Below are 24,932 nucleotides of genomic sequence, written 5' to 3' on the forward strand. Positions count from 1 at the left end.
AAAAGTCACACAAAAAACGTCGCGTAAAGATCTGATTGGCTGAATATTGCACACATAAGCATATTTTTTTTCAAAATATCCAGACTATGGGGTAATCTATGCATGCCAGAGCTTAAATACTCGACGTTTATTCGTGATTTTTTTTATATGAATCTGTTAATAGGAAATACGTGTATTGGAAACCTTTGTGAGCGTTCTCAGAATCATCAAAAAGCGAGCTAAGGCGTAAGGGATTGGGAACGAGTTAAGGCCTCTGATACCCGGGGTGTTATGTAGGTGAAAATCCTTCAAACCAACACCGAAATCTTCGACATTTGGTTTGACAACTGGATGATCAACCATGTTCCAAAAATCACTCACCAGCCCAAATGGTTCATCAACGACAGAGACATTGTGGTGGGCGACATCGCGTTGTTCCTCAAAAATGACTCCCTAATCAATTCCACATATTAGTACGGTATCGTTCGAAAGTTATTCCCAGGACCAAGGACGCGATTCAAAAGTCGCGTACAAGAACCATAACGAAAGTGTTTTCCGCGAGACGAATCGTGCAGTTCGTGAGCTAGTAGTTATCCATCAAGTGGATGAAGTTGATCTTATGGATGGTTTAAATGAAATGTTTAACTTGACTAAGTGACTTTTGCATCTGCCCGGGGGCAGTGTTAAAGGATTGTCAAATGAATTCAAAAGTCATTAGTAAATCATTAACATCATTAATAAAATCAATTATTTCATACAACATTATATACATTTTAATACATATTTCATTACGTCATATCGTCCCTTGAGACTCTTTTCTCCCATCATAGTCACATTTTCTGTTTTGTCACTCTCACTTCAGTTACACGAGAGCTATATGAGAGAGAAAACACGTATGGTGTTGAGACATGTTTTGACTTTTTGATTTTTACATCGTTTTTACTTTGAATTTCTTTTACATTTGAAGTACATTTTTCATCAGTGACTATACTTGGGCAATCTGGTAAGCATTTATTCTACCTATTCTCCCGCATTCTCATTCGCACGTTCGTGCTCAGGCTTCTTGCGGTCACAGCTTTGGTTTTCACCTTGTTCACGTTTCGTGCCTTATTTGTTTGATCACTAGTCATTTTTTCAGTAATTAGTCATTTTCACTAATTAGTCAATTTGTCAATTTTCTAAATCAATTTCTTTGTATTCATTTCAGTTTGAACACTTCACATCACATATCAAATTCAATATCGTATTACAAACTCCGCTAGCGGTCATGCCCTGCTACAAGTACCGTGAGAGTGGGTAACTTGCATCAGTGGAGGCTAACATGCATAGCCCTCAAATAAATGACCCGTCTGGTCATTAAAATACAAAGTTAAATCAAAACAAAAATGGTAGAGTAGAGCTGCGAGCGGAGCTGAATATAGTTTATTTTAATGACCAGCCAGGTCATTCATTTTAGGGCTATGCATGTTAGCCTCCACTGATGCAAGTTACCCACTCTCACTGTACGCTTACTCTTAGGTTCCAAATAAACGGGGGGGTTCGAATAAAACGGGGGGGTTGGAAAATTTTTCTAGATTTAATAAACGGGGGGGACCTAATTGCCGGGGGGGTTGGAAATTGTACTTCTGAAACCCAAAAATAAGGTAAAAATAGGCTAAAATCAGGCTATTTAGAGCAAAATAAGGGGCCTTCTCTTTGACAGCTGAAAATATTCTTAGAGATTAATAAACGGGGGGGTCCTAATAAGGTCCGGGGGGTTGGAAAATTTACGAAAAATTAACAAGCGGGGGGGCCCGTTTATTTGGAACCTAAGAGTACGCAGCTGCACTAGCATTGTTCTTTAGTGATTCATTCTAGACCGAGATTAGAAAGCACTTATGATTAATATGTGTGTCCGTGTCGCAAGCTGACAATTGGTATTAAACAAAACATGTGCATGAGCTGAAGGCCAATTACGACGTTTCAGATTCACTAAGCTTACTCCGTTAGTTACATGTTTGAAGGCCTTTTTTGCAGCATTTTTGTTTTCGCTAGCAATTTGAGAGGGATTTTTATTAGGAGGTATCGTTTCATTCAAATACAACTGTTTTCTGCCTGTTTTATTGAAGGTCAAAATACTAATAGCCAAATCCCCCTTTTAAAAATAACTATCGCAAAAATGAATTGCAAAAATAGCGAAAAAATAGCATTACTCATACTCCAAACACATTTTGCAAGTCATGATGTACAATCAAGGACATATATGTTTGAGAAAACCACTTGAAATGACTGATAAACCAGTTGGATAAAGGTAATTCTAATCTAAGGGTGTAAAATTTGTAAAATCTGACCAAATTTTGTCTTACCCTTTACTAGGCTTCTGCTCATCCTCTAGCGAAAAAAGTTTCTTATAGAAATATAGGAAGTATAGGTCTGCGAATCAGACTAACCCTTTACGTGCCATTGTCTGGTATATCGGACATGAGCTATAAAGGAGGGCGAAGCCGTGGTAGTCTGGTTGGTACAGGCAACAAGGGTCCCAATAAAAAAACAAAAAGTCAATTGTTTCCACTGGAAAGTGGATTTTAAATTTTGCGAAAGATTGACACTGCAACGACTTTTTAAAAAAAGCACTAATTTTCCAAAGGCTAGACAAGGCGACAAGGTGGAATAACGGCTTAAGAAAAAAAACTGAAGAAAAAAACTGAATTTCATTTTTGGGACTCGCATACTCTCGGGTACCTTATAGCCGCCGGGGGGGTTGGAATAAGCAGGGGGGTTGGAATAAAAATGTCCTGGGTGGAAAATGTTTGAAAAGGAGGCTAATACAGCCGAATTAAGACAAAAAAGGGAACTTTCAAAAACATTTTCCCAAAAATTGATAAGCGGGGGGGTTGGAATAAGAATGTCCTGGGTGGAAAATTTTCGAAAAATTAATTAGCGGGGGTGACGGCTATTAGGTACCCGAGAGTAATGTAAATTTACAAGTGTGGCCCCCCCCCCACCCGGGGTGCTCGAAGGTTTAACAAATGAATAACTAATGTATGGTTTTGATTTTTTTAAATCATTTTTTATAATGTTGTTTTTAAAAGAAATCCCAAAATGCAACTTAACGAAAAACTTTAACAAAAATAAGCTTCTTTCGAATGACTGTAACAATTTCTAACTGATATGATATACCTTAAAGGGACATAACATTACTTGCGAAATTTGTAAACAAACTGTATGCAGCGGATACAAAATCAAAACAAATGTCACATGTCAAAATAAAAAATCAAACCAAATATGGCTAGTTTTTATTGTTCAATTGTTTTACAAGTTTGTTTTGGACACGTGATTTTCATTGTTCTCTTTAATGACACGTGGTTCGCGCAATGTTTACATTTTACTACTGTAATGTCCCTTTAAGGCATGGAGGTATAAAGAAAGACAGGAGAAGTATGCTATTGTAACCAAGCTCGCCCTACGATTAAAAAAGTTACGATGTATGCATGCTCATAATCTCATATATCGTGCATTTTTAATGAGCTCTTTTATCCATAGGTTAAATCTTATTGGCTCATTTAAGCTTTAGAAATTAGATGAGACGAGATTCATTGTTTCTGACATCAGTGTAAGAAAATATTTGGACTAAAAAAAGGCCTGTAAACTTGGCAATCCTTCATCAAATGATAAGATTTTTCGATCAATGTTTTCTTTCAGGTGAACTCTTATGCTTGATACTTTCCTCCAAATTCTCCAGCGACTTTATGTCTACACATTGAGTCTGAAATTGTGTGTGCTTATAAAGAACTTTTCATTTTCTGGCTTGAGAAAATATCTTTTCAAAACAAAATTGAACGGATAGCGAAATGGAACATAAATTTGTTTCGTGGACGAAGTTTTATCTAATTTTCGTATATTAAAAGGCTAGAATCTTCAATACTGATTATTAGAATGTTCAGAGCAAACTTGAGTTCTACTAAAAAGTCTTATTTCATCGGGCGAGCTTAGAATTTCTTTTGATACATTTTATAAAAGAAATCAAAAGACTTTAACGACCAATTACCGACACATTCAACTCCTGTTTTCTTTATACCTCTATGCTTAAGGGCTCTGATCATAGCGATTTTTCATATTTTTTATTTTTTCACTATGGTCAGAGAGCCCTTAAGGATTAGATGCATCGGTAGGCTGAATTAAAATCCTTAATGAAAACGAAATTAAAGATTTTTTAAATGATGGGAGTATCGCTATCAATCATTGCTTTTCATTGGAATGCACAAAAACTGCAAAAATCACTACTTTAATGGGATAAACTTTCGCGGGGATTAAATTTCGTGGTTGGGCTTAGGCCTATCCGCGAAATTCAAAAATTTCGCGGGGACTTAATTTCGCGGGTAACACTATTGGGTGCCATTATTTTCACGATTTTGTGGCTTTTACTGGCAAATCATGCATGTTGGTTGTTGAAATACACATTATTGGCGCTTCTTTGATGCAAGTAACCATTCAAATAGTATTTATCTGACATATTTTGAGTTTTGTTTAGAAATATTTCGCGGAAGAGGCCCTTCCAAATTTCCATTGGGACTTAATTTCGCGGATTTTCGCGAAATCTGCGAAATTTAATCCCCGCAAAAAGTTTATCCCATTAAAGCAGTTTAGGGATAAACGGTTTAAAACTGAAATCGACCAATGAAAAGAATACACACAAAAAAATAGAAACTCATCAATTAAGTATGAAATCGAAATCTCCAAATTAAAGGTTCGATTGAATGACTTTGCAAATTTTGAATATTCTCGGTGTTGATATTTGATTCGTCCTTCATTTTTGTTTGAAACTCTTGATTAGAACTTTTGACACACATTGACAATCAAAAAAATAAATTATATTTAAAAAATATCAAAATCTAACAAAATGTAACAAAATCTAAAATTCTCATTTTTTTAATGTTCTTAAAAATCTAATAATAACAAAATAATAAATTTCTAAAAATCCCAAATTCATTACATGAATTGGGAAAAACTCTTTTAATTTAACTTTTTGGTCTTAATAGTATTTACAGAGAAAATTCTTTGAAATTCAACGAAACCAAAAATAACCCACTTTCTAAATAAATAATCTAAATAACTAAATCAAAATCACATCAAAAACCACTAAACGCTATCTTGACAGAAAGATACTGCTTTCAAAATAAAAGCCATCATCGTCTATAATCTCCAGTAATATTTCCAAACAGTGATCACCACAAAATTGATGATTAGAATACAGTATGTCGATTAAGTTTCCCCACTGTATCAATTCTCTAACGAATTTACAGTCCAAAACAAGCTGCCATCTTTGCCTCGTCAATGCAGATATATATTATCCGATGGGCAAAGGAAAATAGCTCACCAGTTCAAAGACATATCCAACCTCAATGCTGCAAACTAGCACCATAATTTGTGGCAAAATAATTATTACTGCAATGCTGGTGATACGAGGGCGGGTAAAGATAACGCACCCCACCCGTATTGTTTGTATTATTGTAAGGTGCAGAGCCAAGGTTGGGCGGTGTAGAATGTGTAGCGAGGGCGGTGTTGTGATGAACATTTGGATTGTTGTAGTAGTAATGGTGAGACGAATAGTGGGACGAGTCTTCAAGTCTGAGGGAAAATGAATATATTAAAATGGTTGGTTCTGTTAAGAAGTAATCATTTCAGAAATAATTTGACCTTACAATTATACACTGGTTAACTAGGAGGTGACATTTTGCAAGACTTTTATAGTTTCAAAATAGGCCTCGGGTATCAGGGTTGAAGAAAACCGCCTATGATACCCAGAACATATTTCTGCCAGAGTTCCCTTCCCAAACAGAGAAAGTAGACTCCATTTAAAGAATGCTAATAAAGTATTAAAAACCATGAAATAATCTCTTCCACAGAGGCCAAGTTAAAGAAAGAAGTATGACTGATTAACTTGCTAAAATCGCAATCCTGCCCATTAGAGAAGTGGAAACAGGAAATACCTCAATGGTAGCACTGGGGAATGTATATTGTTCAATGACGAATACCAGGGCGTTGCACCACTACCACCACTACTCACACCACAATTTCCACCACCACCGCCGCCGCCAACACTATCCATGGATGATGTAGATGACATCACCAGGGAGTCATTATTATTATTGCTACAGTTATTGTTGCCTCCTTGAGGTATATTATCATAAGAGAAGTAATGATGATAGCTGCTCCCTAATCCTGTGCTACCATGTTGATCACTTGTTGACGACGTCATGGAAACACTGCTCGAAGATGGCGACGGGAGAAGTGTGCATGATGATGGGCTTCCAGTTTTCCGAGGATCTAAAGTTTAATGAAGATGTTAGGAATTGATGTTAATGAGTTGAGGGAGATGTCTGAAGATCTGAAGAAAGCAATAGTTCAATTAATTTCAATATATTATTGGGATTAGGAAACATCTTACAACAAAAGTTTATCGCTTTGTATATCGGGTCTGATTACACAGAGGTTTGAAAATTGAAAGCGTAGATTGATATTAGAAATTCATAAGGTTAAAAGTTTGTGATATTTTCTTCTTAACTGCCTCTTAATGTGAGATCGAGGTCAAATATCTTTTAAACGAATGATAAAAAAACTAAAATTGTGCAATAGTTCTTTTAAAAAAAACAGCCTTCCATATTATTGAAATTTGATGTGTTTAAAGTTGATACACCTTGACATTTATGAGAAAAATGTCTGTGCAAGAGTAATAGAAATAGAAACGTAAAAATAGAAACAAAGAGGGAGCGTTATTTATTGTTGAGAAAATCCTTCCAAAGTCCAATCATTTTTCTTGATAAAACCTTTAAAAATTCTCATGTTTAAAAAGTATTTTGATTTATCTTAAACTAGGTCGAATAAAGAGTATTAAAGTAGCAAAAGTAGTAGGTTTGAAACAGGATATAAGATAAAAAAAATTGCTAAAAAATTATGTTTTATCAATAGTTGATCCTGTCTGATCAATTTCGAGTTTTTCAACCGCAGTTCTATAAACATTTTTCGTCATCTTTATTGCGTTTTTTAGCAGAAACAATAACAAGAATTCACTCCTTAAAGAAGAACGGACAGAACAGCGAACAGAACATAGGCCATTTGAACATGCTACGATAGCACTGAGCACTTCTGGTCTTGGTAATGAAGCATGGAAAACCATAGAAAAAGAAGTCCTACGAGCTTGAATACTTACAAAATGAGGGTTTCAAGGAATTCGAGAAGCCCTCTTCACATCGTTTCATCTTCATTTCGGAATTGGTTTTTGAGCGACGACGTGCATTGGCAAACCACGTTTTCACCTGAGGGATGGTCAAGCCAGATAGATTTGCCAGCTGCTGTTTCTCAAGTACGCTTGGATATGGATCACTTTTGTGATTTATGAGCCAAGTCTTTAGAAGACCAGTTGCTTCCTTAGGTAAGGAACTAGTTTTTCGGATACCATTTAGACATATTGTCCTTGGGGGAGGATTTCTTTTTCGAACTCGAAATCTGGACAAAGCTGACAACTTTTTGTTTTGTCGGTTTTCCTCCTCAATGTAGTGGGCTTTGTCCCATATTTCCACCAGCTTGTCATGGTTGGTGAATTGATTCTCCTGAAATGGAAGAAGAGATCGAAAGTTATTTTAATTACTTATCATTTTTGTAATTTATGAGCCGATTTTTATTTTTTAGAATTAATTGTTAATAATTTTATTTGTACACATAAAATGGCGTTGATAATATAAAATAAAAAGAGTCAAGTCATAATGATTCGTCACAATCGCTAGGTTTATGTTTATAGCAAATTTAGAAAATTCTTGTATTTTCAAAGGAAAATCCTCCTTCTAGCTCGGATAGCTAAGCTACTCATTTGTCCAATCTCCATGTCCCCAATCCCCCGTAATCTCGGAGATCAGCCCAAGAGGAATTTTTATGGCTTGTATCAGGTCATTTTCTAAAACGATGATCTAATGTTTCAAAAGGATTACATATCATTGCGATAAGAGTAACAAACCTAGTTATTTTGATGTATTCAGAGAAAGAAAAAAGGGAGGCATCTAATGATCAAATAATGAGTATTGCGTTGGAAATAATCATCTTTATAACACCAGGATTTTGTGATTGAAAAGGGGAAAACATTTCATTTTTTGATACATTTTCATTAACTTTCCTACACGTTGAATAGTTTGTTAAAAGATACGATCTGATTATTTTGAAAAAGGCTCGTTTCAAGCTAAACATGACATGAAGCTTTCAAGATTACGCTACCTTTTCAATAGAAGAGACCAGAGCTAAAACTCATCAAATAAAAATTCAAATAAAAAAGCTGATCATGTTAGCCCAGACATCAAAGATCTTTTGTCAAGAAATGCATTATTGTGTTTTTCAAGGAAGATTGTTCCTTAGATTCTTGAGAGGAGAAATTCAATAGATTTTCTTGAAACAAAGACAATGACAATTAAAAATGCATGAATGGTTTTCCTTGAGAAATATAATTTGATTTTCGAAGGAGGGTTTTATTTGGAAAGTGCGAAGCCCACCTTTCGTTCCAATAAAAATAGTTTTGTATATTATATTTGTCAAGGAACATTGGTCTGGTGTATTTTCCAAGGAAAGTCATTCTAGAAAAAACTATTGACGAAAATAATTCAATCGATAGGCCATTGATTCGCCTTCATGAAAACAAGAAAGATTCAATTAAGCTATTGCCTTAAAAAACTGATGGAAGTACAACCAACAAACATGACAACTTTTCTCCCTCATTTCCTATGTTTTGGCATTAGTTATACTGGGGAGGTGGTTATTAGGGTCGGGAGCTGACGGGTGGTGTACCACCCTACTTTGGACTGACGGACCCTTAAGTATAAGTTTAATCTAAAGGGATACCTGGCTGTTTTCATTTTCAGATATGTTACACTTATGTACACTTATGTAATTCTGAGGAAAAGTCTTGCTTCAGTATATTTTGAACATGTTGGAATCAATACCGTAATCATCTAATCCTTACACCCTTCTTAGGAGATAGGAATAACAGGAAGGTCAGAATGACTGATTGAGAGAAGAAATATAGTTTTCACTCAGTGATTCCAACCTTCCTTTTTTTCCAAACTCTGAAGGGTATCTGGATTGTTGATATTAGACCAACTTATAGTATTTATTAAAAAAATAGACTTGGGAAGACAATTTGGTTCCCTTAATGTGACGATGCATTTTTAGTTTGTTGACATTTCTAGAAAAATTAACTATTTTTTTCTTCAAAAACACTCAAGAAATTGAAAGATCTAACCATCTTCATTTCATACAAAATTCTGACAATAGTTTGGCTTTAACCCTATTCATACTAGACTTTTAGGGGCGGTTCAGAACTAGGGAGGGGGCTTTTCATGTACCACCCCTTAACTTGTGATCTAGTGGGTCTTTTTGGATGAAATTTGGCTGAGTTTTCTGAGTCTAAAATGCTTATTTTATCCTAAATATACAATAAATTACGGCTTAAACAATATATTTGACACAAAAATAAATTTGTATTTGAGATGTGCCAATTTTTGTGACACCTTACTGTCAGAAATGTCATCATGCTCAAGGTGTGAAAAGTTTTAGGTGTCAAATTTTTTTTTATTTTGAAACTAAATAAAAGTTAGAAATTTACATCACATCACATTTATTTTCATCCCAAAACTTCTATTATTTCGGGAGCTATTAACAATTGTTTCACCCCTGATCAGAAAAGCCCCCCCCCCTAAGACAAATAGGCTTGATAGACTTTTTGCAGGACATGATGGCATGTTGAATGGTTAAAAACCCCAGCATCACAACAATGCATTAAATATTTTCTTATCATTGTTTTAGTGATGTAGTCAGTGGAGTTTAGATAATATGCAGCTTGAAGGGTGTCTAGATTAGATCAGGGATGTAAAATACTTTCCTAACTAGGCAAAAACTCCTTACTATCTGTTGCAACATCCAACATATATATATATATAGCCTTCTCTATAACAGTTACTTCTTTAAAAAATTTTCCGTCAGTGTTTTGGCTACTATAGACGGCTTTTGTGATACGCCATTTGTTTACTCATGTGACTTACGGCCAGATCTTTTAGAGGCAAAAAGACCATAAGCTGGAGGCAAGCAGATTTTTTGTTTTGACAAAGTCTCTGGTAGGACTTTTGAAAAGAAATTTTAGCATGTTTTCTCAGAGGTAAACAGCCTTACCATTCATAAATTTTGAAGAGATATGACTGGTAGTTGTCAAAAATTTGATTGATATTCACTTGCTTCCATATAAATTGTAAGTCTTTTTCCTGATTTGCCTCTAATAATCAAGCGCAATCGCCTGCCCACCAGTCACACTAGGAAATCTAGCTTTCAGAAAAAACAACATCAGTCATCTACAGGATTTGCAACAACAAGGATGAGAGTTACCTGAATCAAGTTCGGAAGACAATTAATAAAAACTTGAAAGTTTGAAATAAAATAAAACGTGCAGCAGCCAAAATCAACCAACCAAAATTTGTCGTTCAATTCCCGAGACGGCGCTTCGATTTTTAAGGCCTAGTTTATACGCTAAAGTAAAAACAATTCCGCACATGAAAATGGGTCGGTGTTTGAGGTCCGGCAAAATTTCTGGGAAATAGCCTAGATCCGGCGGTGGGTTCCATCTCCTCCGTAGATCTTTTTCTTGGGAAGTTGATCTTCAAATTAGTTCTCAAGGTTGGCTTGGCTCAAATTATTACATCTATGGCTCAAATTTTAGGCAATTTCTCATAGATTTTGAGAATGTTAATTTCATTTAAAAGCGCCGGGTTATTTTTCCATGAATCCCTTTAGAGGTTTTGTGGCGCATTTTTTGCTTGAGAGTCAGGTAAACAATATAGCGCTTTCGCAGCATTAATCTTTGATACACATTTTGGCGGGACGCTAGAGTGACTTAACTGCCCACATCAGTCCGTCCTTACAAAATCAAAACATTGAAACTCCTCTATACCTACCTTACACTACTTATCAGGCCTTGCCATGAACAATACCTTGCGTGTGTCAATATAGCACTCCATAAAAGATATGTCATAGATTATGGTGTGCTATTAGCCCTTGCAAAAAGGATTTTGTACATTCTTTTATATTTTAGGAGTGTTATTTTAGCACTTACAAACTATCTTAGGTGTGTGCCACCATACACGGCAAGGCCCTGCCTATGATGTACAAATAAAAAGCATTTTTGTCTAAATATATAAGTCAGTAAGACAAAACTTTTTTTTGGCATGAAATGCTCTTCTATTCAAAATTCACTTTAAAAAAAAGTGTGACTACTTACAAGCTGTCTTACAAAATAAGTTTCTATTTCAAGAAAAAAAGAACTTTTGATGAGTAAAAAGTGTGTAAAGTTTAGTCCAACAAAGATAAAACCACGAGGAGATCAATCATTTTTCATCACAAAGTATTATAATTACCAAAAGTATATCATGTTTCCTCCATTCAATGTTTCTTGTCTTTTGTTTTTTAAGCTGAATTGTTTTGGTTTGACTCGACCTGAACTGTGAAATGTGTGTGAGAATTGTGGTTCTTTAGCACAGCGAGCGCTTCTGACTTTCACTTTCGTTTTTTGTTTTTGAAGAAAATTCGAATGTTGCGTATAAGGCCCTATCTACACGAAAAATGGCAAAATAGAATAAGAAAACTGACCTTGAGAATCTTTTTCACAGTGTCTGTGTCTTTTTTGTGTAGTGCTACCTCAGCTTTTGCTCGAAGAATACATTCCTCAGTCCAATAAACATCGGTATTTGGAAGTTCATTGAGAAACACAGACAAGGCATCCATGCTATTGGTCTTAGAGAGTAAACAACAAATATCGTTTGCAATGTTTTTGACGGAAGTGTCTTCCACAGGGAGAATGTTTGTATAATGCCTCCAAAGTTGTAAAAGCTGTTGCACATGTTCCACAGTATTACTGGCTTTTTCCTCTAGGTGGTCCATTTTCCACCCAGAGCCTAAACTTTGCTTTAATCTTCGACGATTCTGTAGAAAAGAAAATTATCAAGATAAACAATTAATGCTAAACAAAAAAGTCCAAACAAAAAATGTTAAAACTTTTAATTATCCACATTCAACTTTATTCTAACATTTTTTCTGTATGCAAAAAATTGTTATTGTTATGACCCAGCATAAAGTATAAGATTTCCCTTTCCAAACAAATTCCAAAAAGACATTCCAAATAAAAAGATATCGCATCACAAAAAGTGTGAAGCGATATGTTTAACGGTGAATAACAAAAGAAAAGAATTTCAAAACGATCACCTCCTAATAAATGCGATTGCCTTCTGCTCTCCACCACTGTGTCAAAATATATTCATTTTTTCTTCCCTCAGACAGTAAAGACAATAGAAAATTAATATTTTCAGACAATAAACATGAGAACATTTCTATGGAGGATTTTCCATACTTTCTACACTTAAGGTTTTCCAACAAAGGTTTCTAGCGTAGACCGTTTTCCGGGATGAAATAAAAGTCTAGCCTATCCAAAACTCATCAGAGCGCATGCAAACTTTTCCAAAAGCTCAAAATCTTTATATCCAAAACACTTTATCAAATTGGACATTTTTTTTTCAATTTTTGACTTTGAGAACCACCCACCTGTGCAAAAATGTCTCTGCGAATCGAATTTCCATCAAATTACTACTTTCTACAAGGTCAATCAAAATTTAACAAGATTATGAAAAATCTAACAAAAGGGTATGGCAATCCAATTTTTGACCATTTCACTTTCCCAGTCACTAAAAAACCAGCGCGCCAGACTAAAAAACTCATACAAACAACAAACTTTTCTACCAGACAGTAATGTTTTAACATACATTCGAAAATTCGAAAAAGTAAAAAAACGTTCGATTAGTATCTAGTTTTGTTTACATGCCACAACATTTTACAAGAACTTTTTCATTTCCGGGTTGTTCATTGACATCGGAGAAAAAGTTGGGTTGAAATAAATTGTTTCTTGCAAAAGATTTTATGCTACGAGTATTTATTGCCTACAAAAACACAGGCTTTCTTGAATTTCGTTTGGAAAAAGGGAGCTTTAGGATCGCTCCTGGCCACGGTCTCAGTCGTTATTTACTTATAGGTTCCAAATAAACGGGCAGAAAATTTTCCAACCTCTCCCCCGGGGGGGGGGGGCAGCTGGGCAAAAGGACCGACGGGTATGTGCGGGTCCTAAGGGTACCTTTTCCAATATGTTTAAAATGCACTGAAAGGGTCGGAAAAACTAGAGATGCACTGTAAGGGTAGAAATTTCAGAAAATTCTTGAAAAATCTAGATATTTTGACCAAAAATGCTAGAATTTTGACCATTTTTTGCACGAAAGGGATCGAAAATTTGGGGGAAAATGCACTCTAAGGGTATGATTTTCACTGATTTTTGCTGCACTGTAAGGGTGCAATTTTAAAAGCCAATTTTTGGCCCGCACATACCGTCAGTCCGCAAACCCAGTGCCCCCCCCCGGGCCCCTCCCCCGGACCTTATTAGGACCACCCCCGCCCCCGTTTATTAATTTTTAAGAATTATTCAGCTTTCAAAGAGAAGGTCCCTTTTTCTGCTGTAAATACCCTGATTTTAGCCTACATTTACCTTATTTTTGGGTTTTAGTAATAAATAACAATTTCCAACCCCCGCCCCGGTAATTAGCTCCCCCTGTTTATTTTGAACCTTAGAACCTATTGCCTGAAATTTAAAATGGAACAACACAGCAGGAAACTAGAGATAAATGAAACCTTTGACTTCTATCTAAAAAACTTTTCTAAGAAGATAAGCATAATTGACAAATGTGTTTTTGGAATTGAAAAAGGCACTTGATCAATTTCGGTGAAACTAACACACTTCAACATACTAAGAAGGTATCAATCGAGGCATCAAAAGGCCAGATGTGGTCAATTTCATCAAGAAATGAAGGCTCGTGACCCAACGCTAATGAGAAAAACACTTTTATTTGATAGAAATTGATTATCAAATAAATGCATTTTGCCTTATTGCATGGATTTTTTGAAGTTAAGTGTAGGAGCTGATGCACTTTGATCAAAGATTTTAACATTTATGCAAAATATTGGCATTGAATATCCGACTCTAAACTACTTAAGGGAGTATTTTCCCTAGTCACCTATGGAATTAAGAAAACGTCAAAATTTGTAGGTAAGATTGAATAAGGAATAAATATTTTCTAAAATCCTCTGACGTGTAAATATGCATCTTTAAACAATATATAACAGCTGATAAAAACCTTCCAAATCTCCTAGTCCTAAAAAAATATTTCTTATCTGCCGTAAAAAATTGATACTTCCAAACAGTGCCGAAACAAGATGCAACTAACAATCACTACCATTCCATCAGAAGTTAACAACGCTCGCTTAGAGTTTCTAGCAGAATCCATTTCAAATTACCATTCATAAATGAATCATCAGTTCATTTTCTAAAAAGAAGTTAAGCGAACCAAATGATGATCTTCGACAACTAAACCTGATTTCGAAATCCAGATATATTTCCTGAAAAAAAACCATTCTCATTTTCCGTTCGTTCCAGATGACAAGTAGCATTATTTATCCCGTCAATCGTTATGATGTTTCTTCTTGATGATTGTGGCCACTAATCGATTCTCGTAAATGAAAGATTTCACGTGACCGAAAATAAACATGAAAATGAAAAGGATGGCCAGATATTGAATCCAAGCGTGTTTCAAGAGTTGCCAAAATCCCGGTCGATAGCTAGATTTGAAATCAAGAGGTTAAGGATGGTTAAGAATCTAGAGATAACCTAAATCACTGAGAAATGCCTTAAATTTTTTAAAAATATTTTCTACAGATTCTACATTTTGACGAAGTTCGAATCTGTTACATTTTTTCAAAACATACACTGAAAACTGGCTGCAATGACCGAAAGTTGACCCTTTCAAATAATAACATTCAAAATGTAATGAATTATCGACCCTAGCGTGATATTTTTGGGGCTTGAGCAGAAAAGAGACCTTGATTAGCGGCAAACCCCGGTTCCTCAATGTTTCCTGAGCGATTCCCCTCGAAAACACTGCAACAAATAACGTCTAGCTTGAAAACAAAGGAAACTAAATTAAACGGTCACACCTTTTAAACTTTTAAAGAGAGAGAGTATTTTGAGGTCTACCAAAAGAAAAATTTAGCCAAAACAAGAACTCCCTTTTTTTGTTTATGTTTAGAATAATGTGATTGCAATTCTCTACAAAACACATTTCGCATGTTAGGATGGGTATGTATCCATCTATTCAACTTCATTCAGGATGCCAGTAACCTCAGTTTAAGACCACCTTTCTCCGATTAGCGTTAAAGTTAAACAAAATGCCCCCAAGCAAAGGTAAAAAAAGCGAGGAGCAAGTTTTGAAAAAGATACATTATAGTTTGTTCGGGGTAATATATCTTCGTCTGTATTTTGAATGTGGTTGATTTTCCAGAAATCCATGATGGGTAACGTCCAATGAAATCCGTCGTCACTGTATTAAATAAATTATGATAAAAAATCATGTATTGTATTTTCTCAAGAGAGCAGCTCAATTTATCACCTTTAAAAGCTCAATCTGTTTGCATCCTTAGCTTTGAAACCAAGCATCATGGCAGACCTGCACTATAAACTCTAAACACCATTACTCTGAGCTCTCTTAATTCACTAAAAATGCTATTGCTTAAAGTTCACGTTCCAATTTTGAATGGACACTATATGGATTTCACGGCTTTGTGGCTTGAAGGAGCTGAAGAAAAGGATTTTTTTCGTTCCTGTCAATAGGAAGGCTGGATTGGAAGGTTCTTAAAAAAATCGAATAAAAAATGTTATTTTCTCATTCTCAGCCTCAGCATGTTTCTTAGATGTTTCTTAGTTTTAAGGCATTCTGAGCCTCATGTTTCTTAAAAGTGTTTCCTAAAAAAAGTGAGTAGCCGCGGATGCCTGTTAAGGGACTAAGATCTGAGGCAGACATAAGAAAATCCAGGATTTATCGAAACTTTCCAGGGACCCTTTTACTTCCATTGGCCACCTTATTTTCCAAAAAGAAAATAAATGTTTGACGGCGAGTATTGATTGAGATAATCCAGGTATTACTACTTTATCCGGGGAAAGACTTGAGGGTTAGTGACTAATTTTTTTATTAACTAGGGAAAATTGACCAAAATTTTTCCAAGTGCTAATTTTTTCCAAACCGAAACAGTAGAGTCTCCATAAAGCGAATAACTAGAACATACTCGAGTTCCCCGTTATTTTTCTAAGTTATGGAGAGACAACTTTATTTCCCCCGAGTCCAATGAAACGCAATGTTCTTAAAACGCTAATTGGAACACCAGAGACACAAAAGATGTAACAACTTAACAAGATTTCGAAATCTTCTAATGGTATGAACAGACCTTCGACAATCAGATTAATATAGTAATTGATAAAGCAATTGATTAAAAACGTTGCATCTTAGATAGAGATCTACATCAGTACACGACAGGGTACATGTTGTCATTACACTTGAAATATGAGACTCAAAATTTGAATAGTCAGATAATAGTTTTAAGTAATTACACTCTGTGCGCTTGAGATAACTCATTTTCTCAAGCAACTAGGGCGGTGGTCTTATAAAATGGGACTTTAGTTACAGAACTTTCTAGGGATGGCGCTAGACGTAGAGGAAATAAGGTAACGAACTTAAAGCGAGTTGATCAAATTATAAAGTAAAAGTGACAAGCAGATGACAAGAGGCTTGTCGAAAAAGATTTTTGATTCGTCTTTAAAGCCCTCCCATTTTATTGAATGGAACAGAGCATTTCTAGGAGATAACGGTTGAAATTACAAGAGTTGGGGTCAACTAATTCAACTCTCCAATTGCAAACATGTTCTTTTTAAATCTTATAAAATATATAAAACCATTAACGTGGTAGCAGGGGGCGGTAAGGGGATAAATTCAAGTGGCAGCTGGTAAATTGGAAACAGTTGACCACGTAGAGAAAATTAAGATAGAAAAGTAGACCTCTAAAATCCGATTTTCCGTTTCGCTGTCATAATGGGGAAATAAGAACCGAAACATGACTTTTCCACTAACATCGAGAATGAAATTCAATTTCACATATCATAGAATAACATGTGGTTTATTTCATGTTAATGAATGCACAATGTAGACATTTTATGAAAACATTTCAGATAAGATCTCGCACACGTTGCACGTTTCACGTACTAAGCTCCAGAGTTGATTGAGAATTAAAATCCTTAAACCAGTATCAAGTCTGCTTTAACGATTTAAACTCTTAAGTAATCTCTTTCAAATTTCGGAGAATATCTTTTTCAAATATATATTCATGGTAGAAATAAAACTAATCGGTTTTTTATCAGCAAGTTACAAACCGCAACGAGCACTTATCAGTACCGAATTCCTGGTATTACAGTCGTAAATTTTTTAATGAGCATGATATTTTCCAAAACCTACTGGACAATAAGTAAGAACATTAGGGCTTTAGTTTTTAGACATAGCTAAGAGAAGGATGATTTGGGTCATTTTCAAAGAGAAAAGGATATTTGAGACCATATGTAATCATATGCACACACTCCTGTCGACTCAGAAGATTCCCCGATGTATAAAAGATTTCCGGGGCTTTGACCTAGCTTTCCTTTATTTGATAAAAACTCCTTGAGCCACAAATTGTTTTTTGTTCTTTAAGAATTCTTGATTGAACCGGTTATTTGCTCAAATTCAGTGCTTCCAAGTGCAATGGGTCAAAAGTTGAAATAAGGATTGCGACAATCTGTTGCAAACGGCAACTGTGTAAGAATCGTCAATTTTGGCCAAAAACTATTGAAAGTTGAAAGTATGAGCAAGAAACCACAGAACCACGTTAACAGCATGCAAATTTCACTAAACTGACTTTCCTAGGATATAAAGGAAGAAACGAAACAAAGCAGAAGGTCTGAAACGTGCAAGTGAAACCACCAGAAAGAGAATTGAGGACCCCTCCCCATCGAACTAGAAAACCTTCATGTTTCCTTGCCAAAATGAATATGAATATGCCACGAAATAGCAATTTTTAAATACGAAAACTTTAAAAAAGGAAGAATTATGTTAGTTTCATTACTAAAGTAGTAAAGTACCATTTTATTCGATATTCATTTTTTTTAACAAAATAAACCAATAGACTACTCGATACTTAACCCTTTAATACGATGCAGGTTATAATGGTTATAAGCTACTCAAAAGCTTTCGAAGTGAAAAACACACATGGAAAAGGAAAAGCTAAATTGAATTATTTATCAAATTTTACCACTTAATTAGTCACCAAAAAAGCAGTTGATGCCATAAATTGAATTTCAACCTTCTTGATACTTTTGCTAAACGGCTGTCAGATTTTCCTTCACTTTTTGAGCAACGCGCTCCTTTTCACCAAGTTCCTTGTTTTCGCCGAGGTCAAACCGAAAAAGATTTGTTTTGCTTTTTATAATGAAACTTGCCTGTTAAGAGAATAGCGCTCCGCGTCTCACTTGTCATAATTATTTCAACTAGAAAATTGTACGAGTTCCAATATCACAGCAGCTCATTTCGAAATGATTTGAAAACCCTTTAAGCTATTACCTTTCCTTTGACAACGCAAGTAATCAACGTGCAAAAGCAAAGTAGGATGGGATTACAAGTCGTCCAAACGAATAAATTTGTGCAGATTTGATACTTTTTTTAGATTCCCTGTCTTGTGCAGTCTTGTGCTATTCGAAACAAAGTGGCCAGAATCTTCTCGGAGTAAACGCTTTCCCCGATTTTACCCTGACTTCTTTATTCGATGACTAGATAATTTGCTACTTACAGTTTCGTGCTTGGTAGTTAGTGAGAATAGAGTGAAGGTTCAAAGCATTGACGTCCGTGTTCGTCCTGTCAACGATTCCCGTCTACAAAAAAAAAGAGAGGAGACCTAAGGTACTATGTTTGTAATGATTGTGTTAATGATGTGCGTTTTAAAGGGACATAAAAGTAATGACGAAATTCTTAAACAAACCGTATGCAGCGGGATAAAAATCAAAACAAATGTCAGATGTGAAAATAAAAAATAAAAACAAATATGGCCGATTTTGATTGTTTCAATTGTTTTACAAGTTTGTTTCAGACACGTGATTTTTATTGTTCTCTTTAATGACACGTGGTTTGCGTAATGTTTACATTTTACTAATTTTATGTCCCTCTAATGACTTCGAGTATGATTTAAAGCCTTAAGTGAGATCATTACCTTTAGTATGTAGTGGCTTAGAACAAATCCCCCAAATCAAGTTGTAAATACTGCTAATTATTATTTAGCGCAGAAATTTCACAATGATTTTAAATCAAATTTAGAAACGTTTAGCTGAGATAAACAGAAAAACAAAATATCGAAAAATTGCAACCTACATTGAATTTAGTGAAGCTTCCTTTGTGAGATAAGGGATTCTTTTGTTTCAACAATAGGTCACCGTCCGTGTAAAATGAAGACCCAGATATTCCAGAATCGTAATGTAAATAAGCCAACGACTCTAGCTCAACGCTACTATATTTCTAAAAATGAGATAAAGGTTTGTTAAGACTCCCATCGATTCCTAGGACTTCCTTATGAGATGGTTTTATACCCTGTATTATATACCCGATGATGCGCCAACTTTTAAAAAAATTGATCGCAAAGTCATGCTTCAGTCAGAAGAACACTTTCAATCCGTAAAGTATCAGAAAAAATTTCATCAAAACGGCTTTAGAATTGTGAACAAGACAACGAGATAGGAGTGTTGATTTAGAGAAAAATTATGAAACTCACGTGCAATTTATAATGGAAAAATAGCAATAATTGCACGGATCGAACATCTTCGTTAGCATTGATGGGCATTTCTAAAGTGAACTCCAAATAATCGTATCTGCCATCGCTGTTCTCGTCAACTTCTTGCGACTGTTGAATAGAAAAATATTATTATTATTATGATTTAAATTTTCTATTGGCCAATCATAAACCATAAATATTTCTGTTGAGGCCATACACGAGTTTACCCGTCTTCGTTTATGGCGTTCTACTTTAGTTGGGTTATGTACTTGCTGTACTATCATCACGCATATGAGAAGTCACCAGCGCTAGATAATGGACTCTGTGACTACACTCACCAATGGAACAGTAACGCGCTACTCCACTTGCCATTCTTATCCATTTAAATTTTACTATTTTTCCACTCTAATTTGAGATAATATATTCACAAAAAGTTTACTTAAATCGCACATTGTTAACAAACAATTTCAGGAGGGTGGTAAGTGGTTAAAGCATAGACTTTCAGCTTGAAAGCATTAGCATACCTTTATAGTTGACGTTCGAAGCCTGTTTCGCAAAATGGTATTGAAATTATTGTAGGTGCTGTATCCAAGAACTGTAGAGGTGCCTTGCAAGACCAATATCAAATCGTGTTTGAACCTCACTTCTGGTTGTTCACGGTAAGTGCTTTCTTTCAACCAAAATCCTGAATGTGAGAAAATTAAATTGAGCATTTATCAACTATTCGATATTTAAACGAAAGAATGTTCAGTAGCAAGTAACGAAAAATCATTTCGTAAGAAAAGTTAGTCGGTCGAAAATTAATTGTCGGTCAAAAATAATCGTCGGCCAAAAAAGTTATCGCCTATTAAAATTTGTCGGTATAGAAATTTCGCGATTTTTTCGTCACTAATTCACTTGCATATGAGTATAATCAGAAGAATATGTAAGCCGAAGAAATATCTTTCCAACTACCTTTTGAAGTGTAGACGTATCTTATAATAAATTCGGATTATTTACCATCAGTGATTTTAACTTTTTTCCGTAACTTTGGGCCGTGCAACATAAACAACAAATTGGCATACCTAGAGAGTAGTAGGCGATCAGTAACGGTCCGACGTACGTGATTACGCCGACGCAAATGTAAAAGATGGTCGCAAAACTCCAAAAATGAGTGTGGTATTTTCGGGTCACCAGCTCGTTGTAGATATTGAACATTGCCATGATGGGATATTTTGGTTATCACCACTTATTCTGAGGCTCTTCTAAATTTAAATTTATTTTTCATATTTTTCATACTGCAAAATAAAGAAAAATTCAACAGGTATGAAAAATCAAGACAACAGCGCCGAAGAAGGTAGAAAAACTAATTTAAATGTCGGCGCTAAACGTTAAATTTCGTCGAAATCAGAAAGGGAAGCAAACTAGCAATCGAACATAATGACAAATATTACATTTCTATCCACAAATAAAAAATTCCTAAAATCAAAATATTTCTTACAAAAAAAATCACATCGGTGCACCAATAATATTTTACAAATTTTTTCACAAATAATTTTTTGCATCTATGTACAATTTTTTAAAAAAACTGAAAACGTTTTCGAAGGGATAGACCTCCTGGTATCGTTGCACAATACTGGCTTAAATCCAATTTTTGCGTGAGAAACTAGAATTAGCATTTTTACTTTTAATTTCTTAGTCGAAAAAAAACAACAAGTCCTATGGAAAGAAACGCATTGTTAGTGTTTTGTACAAACCCATTTGAATTCAGGTTTAGCATCTTTCAAAAAAACAGTTTCTTTAGTGCATATCCAACTGCACTGACAACAAAAGGCTCGATAACCTAGAAAGAAGAAGAGGCGTTAAAAATGGTAACTACAGTAGTGAAAGCAAAAAATGCATGTACAGCTTCAAACAAAATTTCCAAATCTTGTTGATAAAGAACAAAATTTATTTTTGTTATGAATAACTCCAGGAATCTTTCTGACGTTCTCCAGACGTTTTGCTTTTTTATTGCTTTTAATTAACCCTTAGGTTCCGTGGGACTGTTTTTGGCGTCTTGAAACAGCAAAAATAACAAGTCCCATACGTTAGGTCCCAGCTCCCTACGACTTGATTTAAAATCTTCTGAAAGACCTTTCAAATGGTACTAAGATCATTGACCAACAATCAGACTACAATCTTTAAAGTCATTTTGAAGTTTTGAGTTTCAAAAAGAAAACATGGAAATTTTTTAAGATTTTCAAAAATGTTGAGCGTTCAAAGGGTTAAAGTAATGCAACATAAGGATAGGAACCTTTTATCACATTATTACAGAGTTTCGTATCATAAATTTCTAGCTCAAAAGCACTTGGCTTACCTTTCCTTGGTATTAATATTTTCTTTAGTCTTGAAAAATCAGGATAGTAGTTTCGAAAAGCCAAGTATTCGCATTGTGATTCATCCCATTTGTAATCGTCAAAGAAAACGATTCGATTGTCGCATGAAGTGCAATGCATTCGATCACAACATCTACAAAATGCAAGAAAAATTTAGAGATCGAAGCATCCCCGCAAGCCTAACTTTAGATAAATTCTCTTTAAATTCTTGTAGGACAAGATAAGATATATCAAGAAAATGGAGAAGGGTGTTAACCTATGTTGGAGATCACTGCACAAGAGAAGGCAAACAGTACAACAAATTTTAAAAACCTTTTTAAAACAAAGCTGATAACCATACAGTGTGATATAACTTTTATGGTATCCTGATAAAAACCTCCAATTATTTCCCTAAGGGACATCCCGATGAACTTTTCATTGTAGACACTTATGATATGAAAGCAGTCTTCGATGGTTTACAAGAAAGAGTCTCGATTATATCAAAGTAACTCTTTCAAAAATACTAACACTTACTGAGTATTAGTAGAAGTTGAGGGGCCTTTTACCAAAGATGTACCACCAATGTGAATGGCAAAACATTTGACTTTCAAACCTTTGTTGACACTTCTACTCGGTGAGATATTGTTCTCTTGGTGGCCACTTATCTTTAAACTCTATACAAAGTAAACAAAATACACATATTAGAGCTTCGTGCAACTCACTGAAAAACTGTAGAAAAATTGAATAATACAGGCATACAGTTTGATGACCAAAAGCTCCAAAAGAAGCGCTAGTAAGAAAAGAAAACCAAGGTTCTAGTTTACAAGAAGAGGAAAATGAGGTCAAGTGAGCTTTCCAATGAATTCACGTAATTTACGTATAAATTTGAGATTTCTTTCTTAGTTGGGGTGTGTACGCACATTTGACATTACCGGGCCATCACTCGGTAACTTAATAGATTATCTCCTACACAAGCCATTTTCTACAGACTATGACATGATGGGTTGATATATACAAGGGAGACTCATATAAAGAAAAGCAACGAAGTCCTCGACAATTAGGAGAATGGAGTTTGTAGTCAAAAGCTCATTATCAACCAAATAGAGAGAACAAACCTTTAGATTCAATCCATCATCAATCATAATATCATCAATGATGTCATCCAGGTTATCATCCGCGCTTGATTTTCTGGCAAAAGAATAATATTCGATGTGGCTTGCTAGCTTTTAGAAAACAATGAAGACAGACATTGAGGGAATGAAGAGATTAAAGGTCCACATTGTTACTAAATATATTGAGAAGGTAGCTAAAATTCAGAAACTGAAACATCTGATAGCACGCATTGGTATGGGCACAAAAAATATAATAGAATATACTTCTTTCTTTGAACTTTTGGCTGATCAGCAGCAGAACATGTTCCTCTACGCTGTGGTGATTTACAAACTGCTTGCTTTGCGACATTGGTTTTCTTTTTGCTGGTGCAAAACTTTGATTCCACCTCATCTAACAAGTCATCAATATCATCGCCCATTATATGTTTTTAACTATCTGAATAATAAGTAGTTAGTGTGCTAGGAAATCAAAATCTTATATAAATTGCAAAGCTCTCAAGCTGTTGTGCTCATTATACGTAAAGTGTTTTTGTAAACATAAAAACCAGAAACCTTGATGACAGACTCATCAACTAGACTAGAAAATGAAAAATACGGAAGGATTTTTTGTCGTGAAAACAATTCCTATTGAATTCCTCAATTCCTCAGCCAAAGCCTCGCACTTGGGGCATGCAAATACAGTGTTACAGTATTTCAACCTTGACGACATCATGTTCCCCTGAATACCTTTTAAAGATAATATTTGGGGGTAAAAGGAAGCGTCAGAAAGGGTGACACCTCCGTGCTGAGTCAGATAAATAAAAGCTACTGTGAGATCGGGTAACTTGCATCAGTGGAGGCTAACATGCATAGCCCTCAAATGAATGACCTGGCTGTCACACATCCATCTAAAAATCAGGCAATTGGTGAATGAAAAAAAAACCCATCTTCAATTTGTTTACGTACGGTGAGTTCTTGCAATATAGTTTATTGTTCAACTTGGAGAGGGAATGTTTGTAAACATAGAATTTCTTTCATAGCAGTTATTTGGGGTCGGATTTAGGCAGGGCTGTCGGATTTAAAGGACCACTCACAGTAATAGTTATCACACGGTACAGAGTACAATGGTGAATGGGATATATTTTTCGAATTCAGAATTTTCGTCATATTTATAAAATATAGAACGTCGGAACGAGAAAAATATATACAATATTGTACGAGTGAAAGTATGATAGCTAACTGCTTTTACTCTCCATTTTGTCTTTCTCTATGTTTTGTTTATTCACTTCCTGTATTTTGGTGAAATCAACATCAAAACATTCGAAAATGATTCGAATGCTCATTAAAAGATCAAAACAAGATTATTTTTGAACTTTTTTATCACTGTATTAAGCTGATTTTTATAGAAATGCTTTCTAACATACTCATCGTTTTGGACAAGTATTTTTTTGAGTAGCAGTTGAAGCTTTTTTGTCCACAAATAGCCATTTTTCATTTTTGTTGAAAAATCCGTTTTTTTTCATGTGTTGTTGTTGTTGTTGGATCTTTTGAATTCTACTCGTTCTTTTCTAGAATTTTTTTACACAGTACGGTAAATAGGTCAAGCAGTCTGAATTTAAACTCCTATAGCAGGATTAGAAACTAGGCTAGTCTTATCTCTTTTATCTTTTCCTTTACAACAATACAATGCTGACAAGTTGACACAACACATGTGTACATGTACTGTCAACTGCTCGACTGGTTTATTTCTGGT

General features: G+C 35.0%; 3 protein-coding genes and 1 long non-coding RNA gene across 5 annotated transcripts; 1 reads left to right on the forward strand and 3 right to left on the reverse strand.

The window, feature by feature from the left end:
* The first annotated feature begins 862 nt into the window (after window positions 1-862).
* On the forward strand, window positions 863-7,716 carry LOC136815654 (uncharacterized). Its single transcript, XR_010847749.1, has 2 exons — window positions 863-982; window positions 7,007-7,716. It is a non-coding gene; the product is annotated as an uncharacterized lncRNA (long non-coding RNA).
* On the reverse strand, window positions 4,050-12,328 carry LOC136815653 (homeobox protein six1-like). 2 transcript variants are annotated; one of them, XM_067072100.1, is made up of 5 exons: window positions 12,247-12,328; window positions 11,635-11,967; window positions 7,169-7,568; window positions 5,949-6,285; window positions 4,050-5,586 (listed from the first exon to the last, which is right to left on the reverse strand). In XM_067072100.1, exons 2-5 carry the CDS (start codon window positions 11,923-11,925, stop codon window positions 5,358-5,360), a joined length of 1,257 nt encoding a protein of 418 aa, XP_066928201.1. In that variant the 5' UTR covers window positions 11,926-11,967; window positions 12,247-12,328; the 3' UTR covers window positions 4,050-5,357. The 2 variants fall into 2 exon arrangements, with proteins under 2 accessions (XP_066928201.1, XP_066928200.1); XM_067072099.1 differs by lacking the exon at window positions 12,247-12,328 and adding an exon at window positions 12,109-12,201.
* Window positions 12,329-14,129: 1,801 nt separating this feature from the next.
* Window positions 14,130-21,031, reverse strand: LOC136815655 (transmembrane protein 231-like). Its single transcript, XM_067072101.1, has 7 exons — window positions 20,817-21,031; window positions 20,277-20,437; window positions 19,753-19,881; window positions 19,356-19,499; window positions 18,781-18,862; window positions 15,356-15,455; window positions 14,130-14,697 (listed from the first exon to the last, which is right to left on the reverse strand). The coding sequence occupies exons 1-7, from the start codon at window positions 20,953-20,955 to the stop codon at window positions 14,541-14,543; spliced, it is 912 nt and encodes a 303-aa protein (XP_066928202.1). The 5' UTR covers window positions 20,956-21,031; the 3' UTR covers window positions 14,130-14,540.
* Window positions 21,032-21,169: 138 nt separating this feature from the next.
* Window positions 21,170-23,663, reverse strand: LOC136815656 (cilia- and flagella-associated protein 418-like). Its single transcript, XM_067072102.1, has 5 exons — window positions 23,465-23,663; window positions 23,204-23,276; window positions 22,623-22,762; window positions 22,091-22,242; window positions 21,170-21,574 (listed from the first exon to the last, which is right to left on the reverse strand). Exons 1-5 carry the CDS (start codon window positions 23,617-23,619, stop codon window positions 21,471-21,473), a joined length of 624 nt encoding a protein of 207 aa, XP_066928203.1. The 5' UTR covers window positions 23,620-23,663; the 3' UTR covers window positions 21,170-21,470.
* Window positions 23,664-24,932: the final 1,269 nt, after the last annotated feature.

Source organism: Clytia hemisphaerica, unplaced genomic scaffold (assembly GCF_902728285.1).
Source record: "Clytia hemisphaerica strain Z4C2 unplaced genomic scaffold, Clytia hemisphaerica genome assembly, whole genome shotgun sequence".
Classification (NCBI taxonomy): Eukaryota; Metazoa; Cnidaria; class Hydrozoa; order Leptothecata; family Clytiidae; genus Clytia; species Clytia hemisphaerica.

Excerpts from the sequence above, each read along its gene's own strand:
- LOC136815653 (XM_067072099.1), bottom strand. The coding sequence starts at position 12,180 with ATGCGATATCTTTTTATTTGGAATGTCTTTTTGGAATTTGTTTGGAAA. Across the intron at positions 11,968-12,108 it reads AATCTTATACTTTATGCTGG|AATCGTCGAAGATTAAAGCA; the intron begins GTCATAACAATA and ends TCTTTTCTACAG. Across the intron at positions 6,286-7,168 it reads TTCCTTGAAACCCTCATTTT|ATCCTCGGAAAACTGGAAGC; the intron begins GTAAGTATTCAA and ends ATTAAACTTTAG.
- LOC136815655 (XM_067072101.1), bottom strand. The coding sequence starts at position 20,955 with ATGGCAATGTTCAATATCTACAACGAGCTGGTGACCCGAAAATACCAC. Across the intron at positions 18,863-19,355 it reads GAAGCTTCACTAAATTCAAT|ACGGGAATCGTTGACAGGAC; the intron begins GTAGGTTGCAAT and ends TTTTTTTTGTAG. Across the intron at positions 14,698-15,355 it reads TACCCCGAACAAACTATAAT|CTATCGACCGGGATTTTGGC; the intron begins GTATCTTTTTCA and ends TTTCAAATCTAG.
- LOC136815656 (XM_067072102.1), bottom strand. The coding sequence starts at position 23,619 with ATGGGCGATGATATTGATGACTTGTTAGATGAGGTGGAATCAAAGTTT. Across the intron at positions 22,243-22,622 it reads TCAACTTCTACTAATACTCA|ATGTTGTGATCGAATGCATT; the intron begins GTAAGTGTTAGT and ends TGCATTTTGTAG. Across the intron at positions 21,575-22,090 it reads AATATTAATACCAAGGAAAG|GTTATCGAGCCTTTTGTTGT; the intron begins GTAAGCCAAGTG and ends TCTTCTTTCTAG.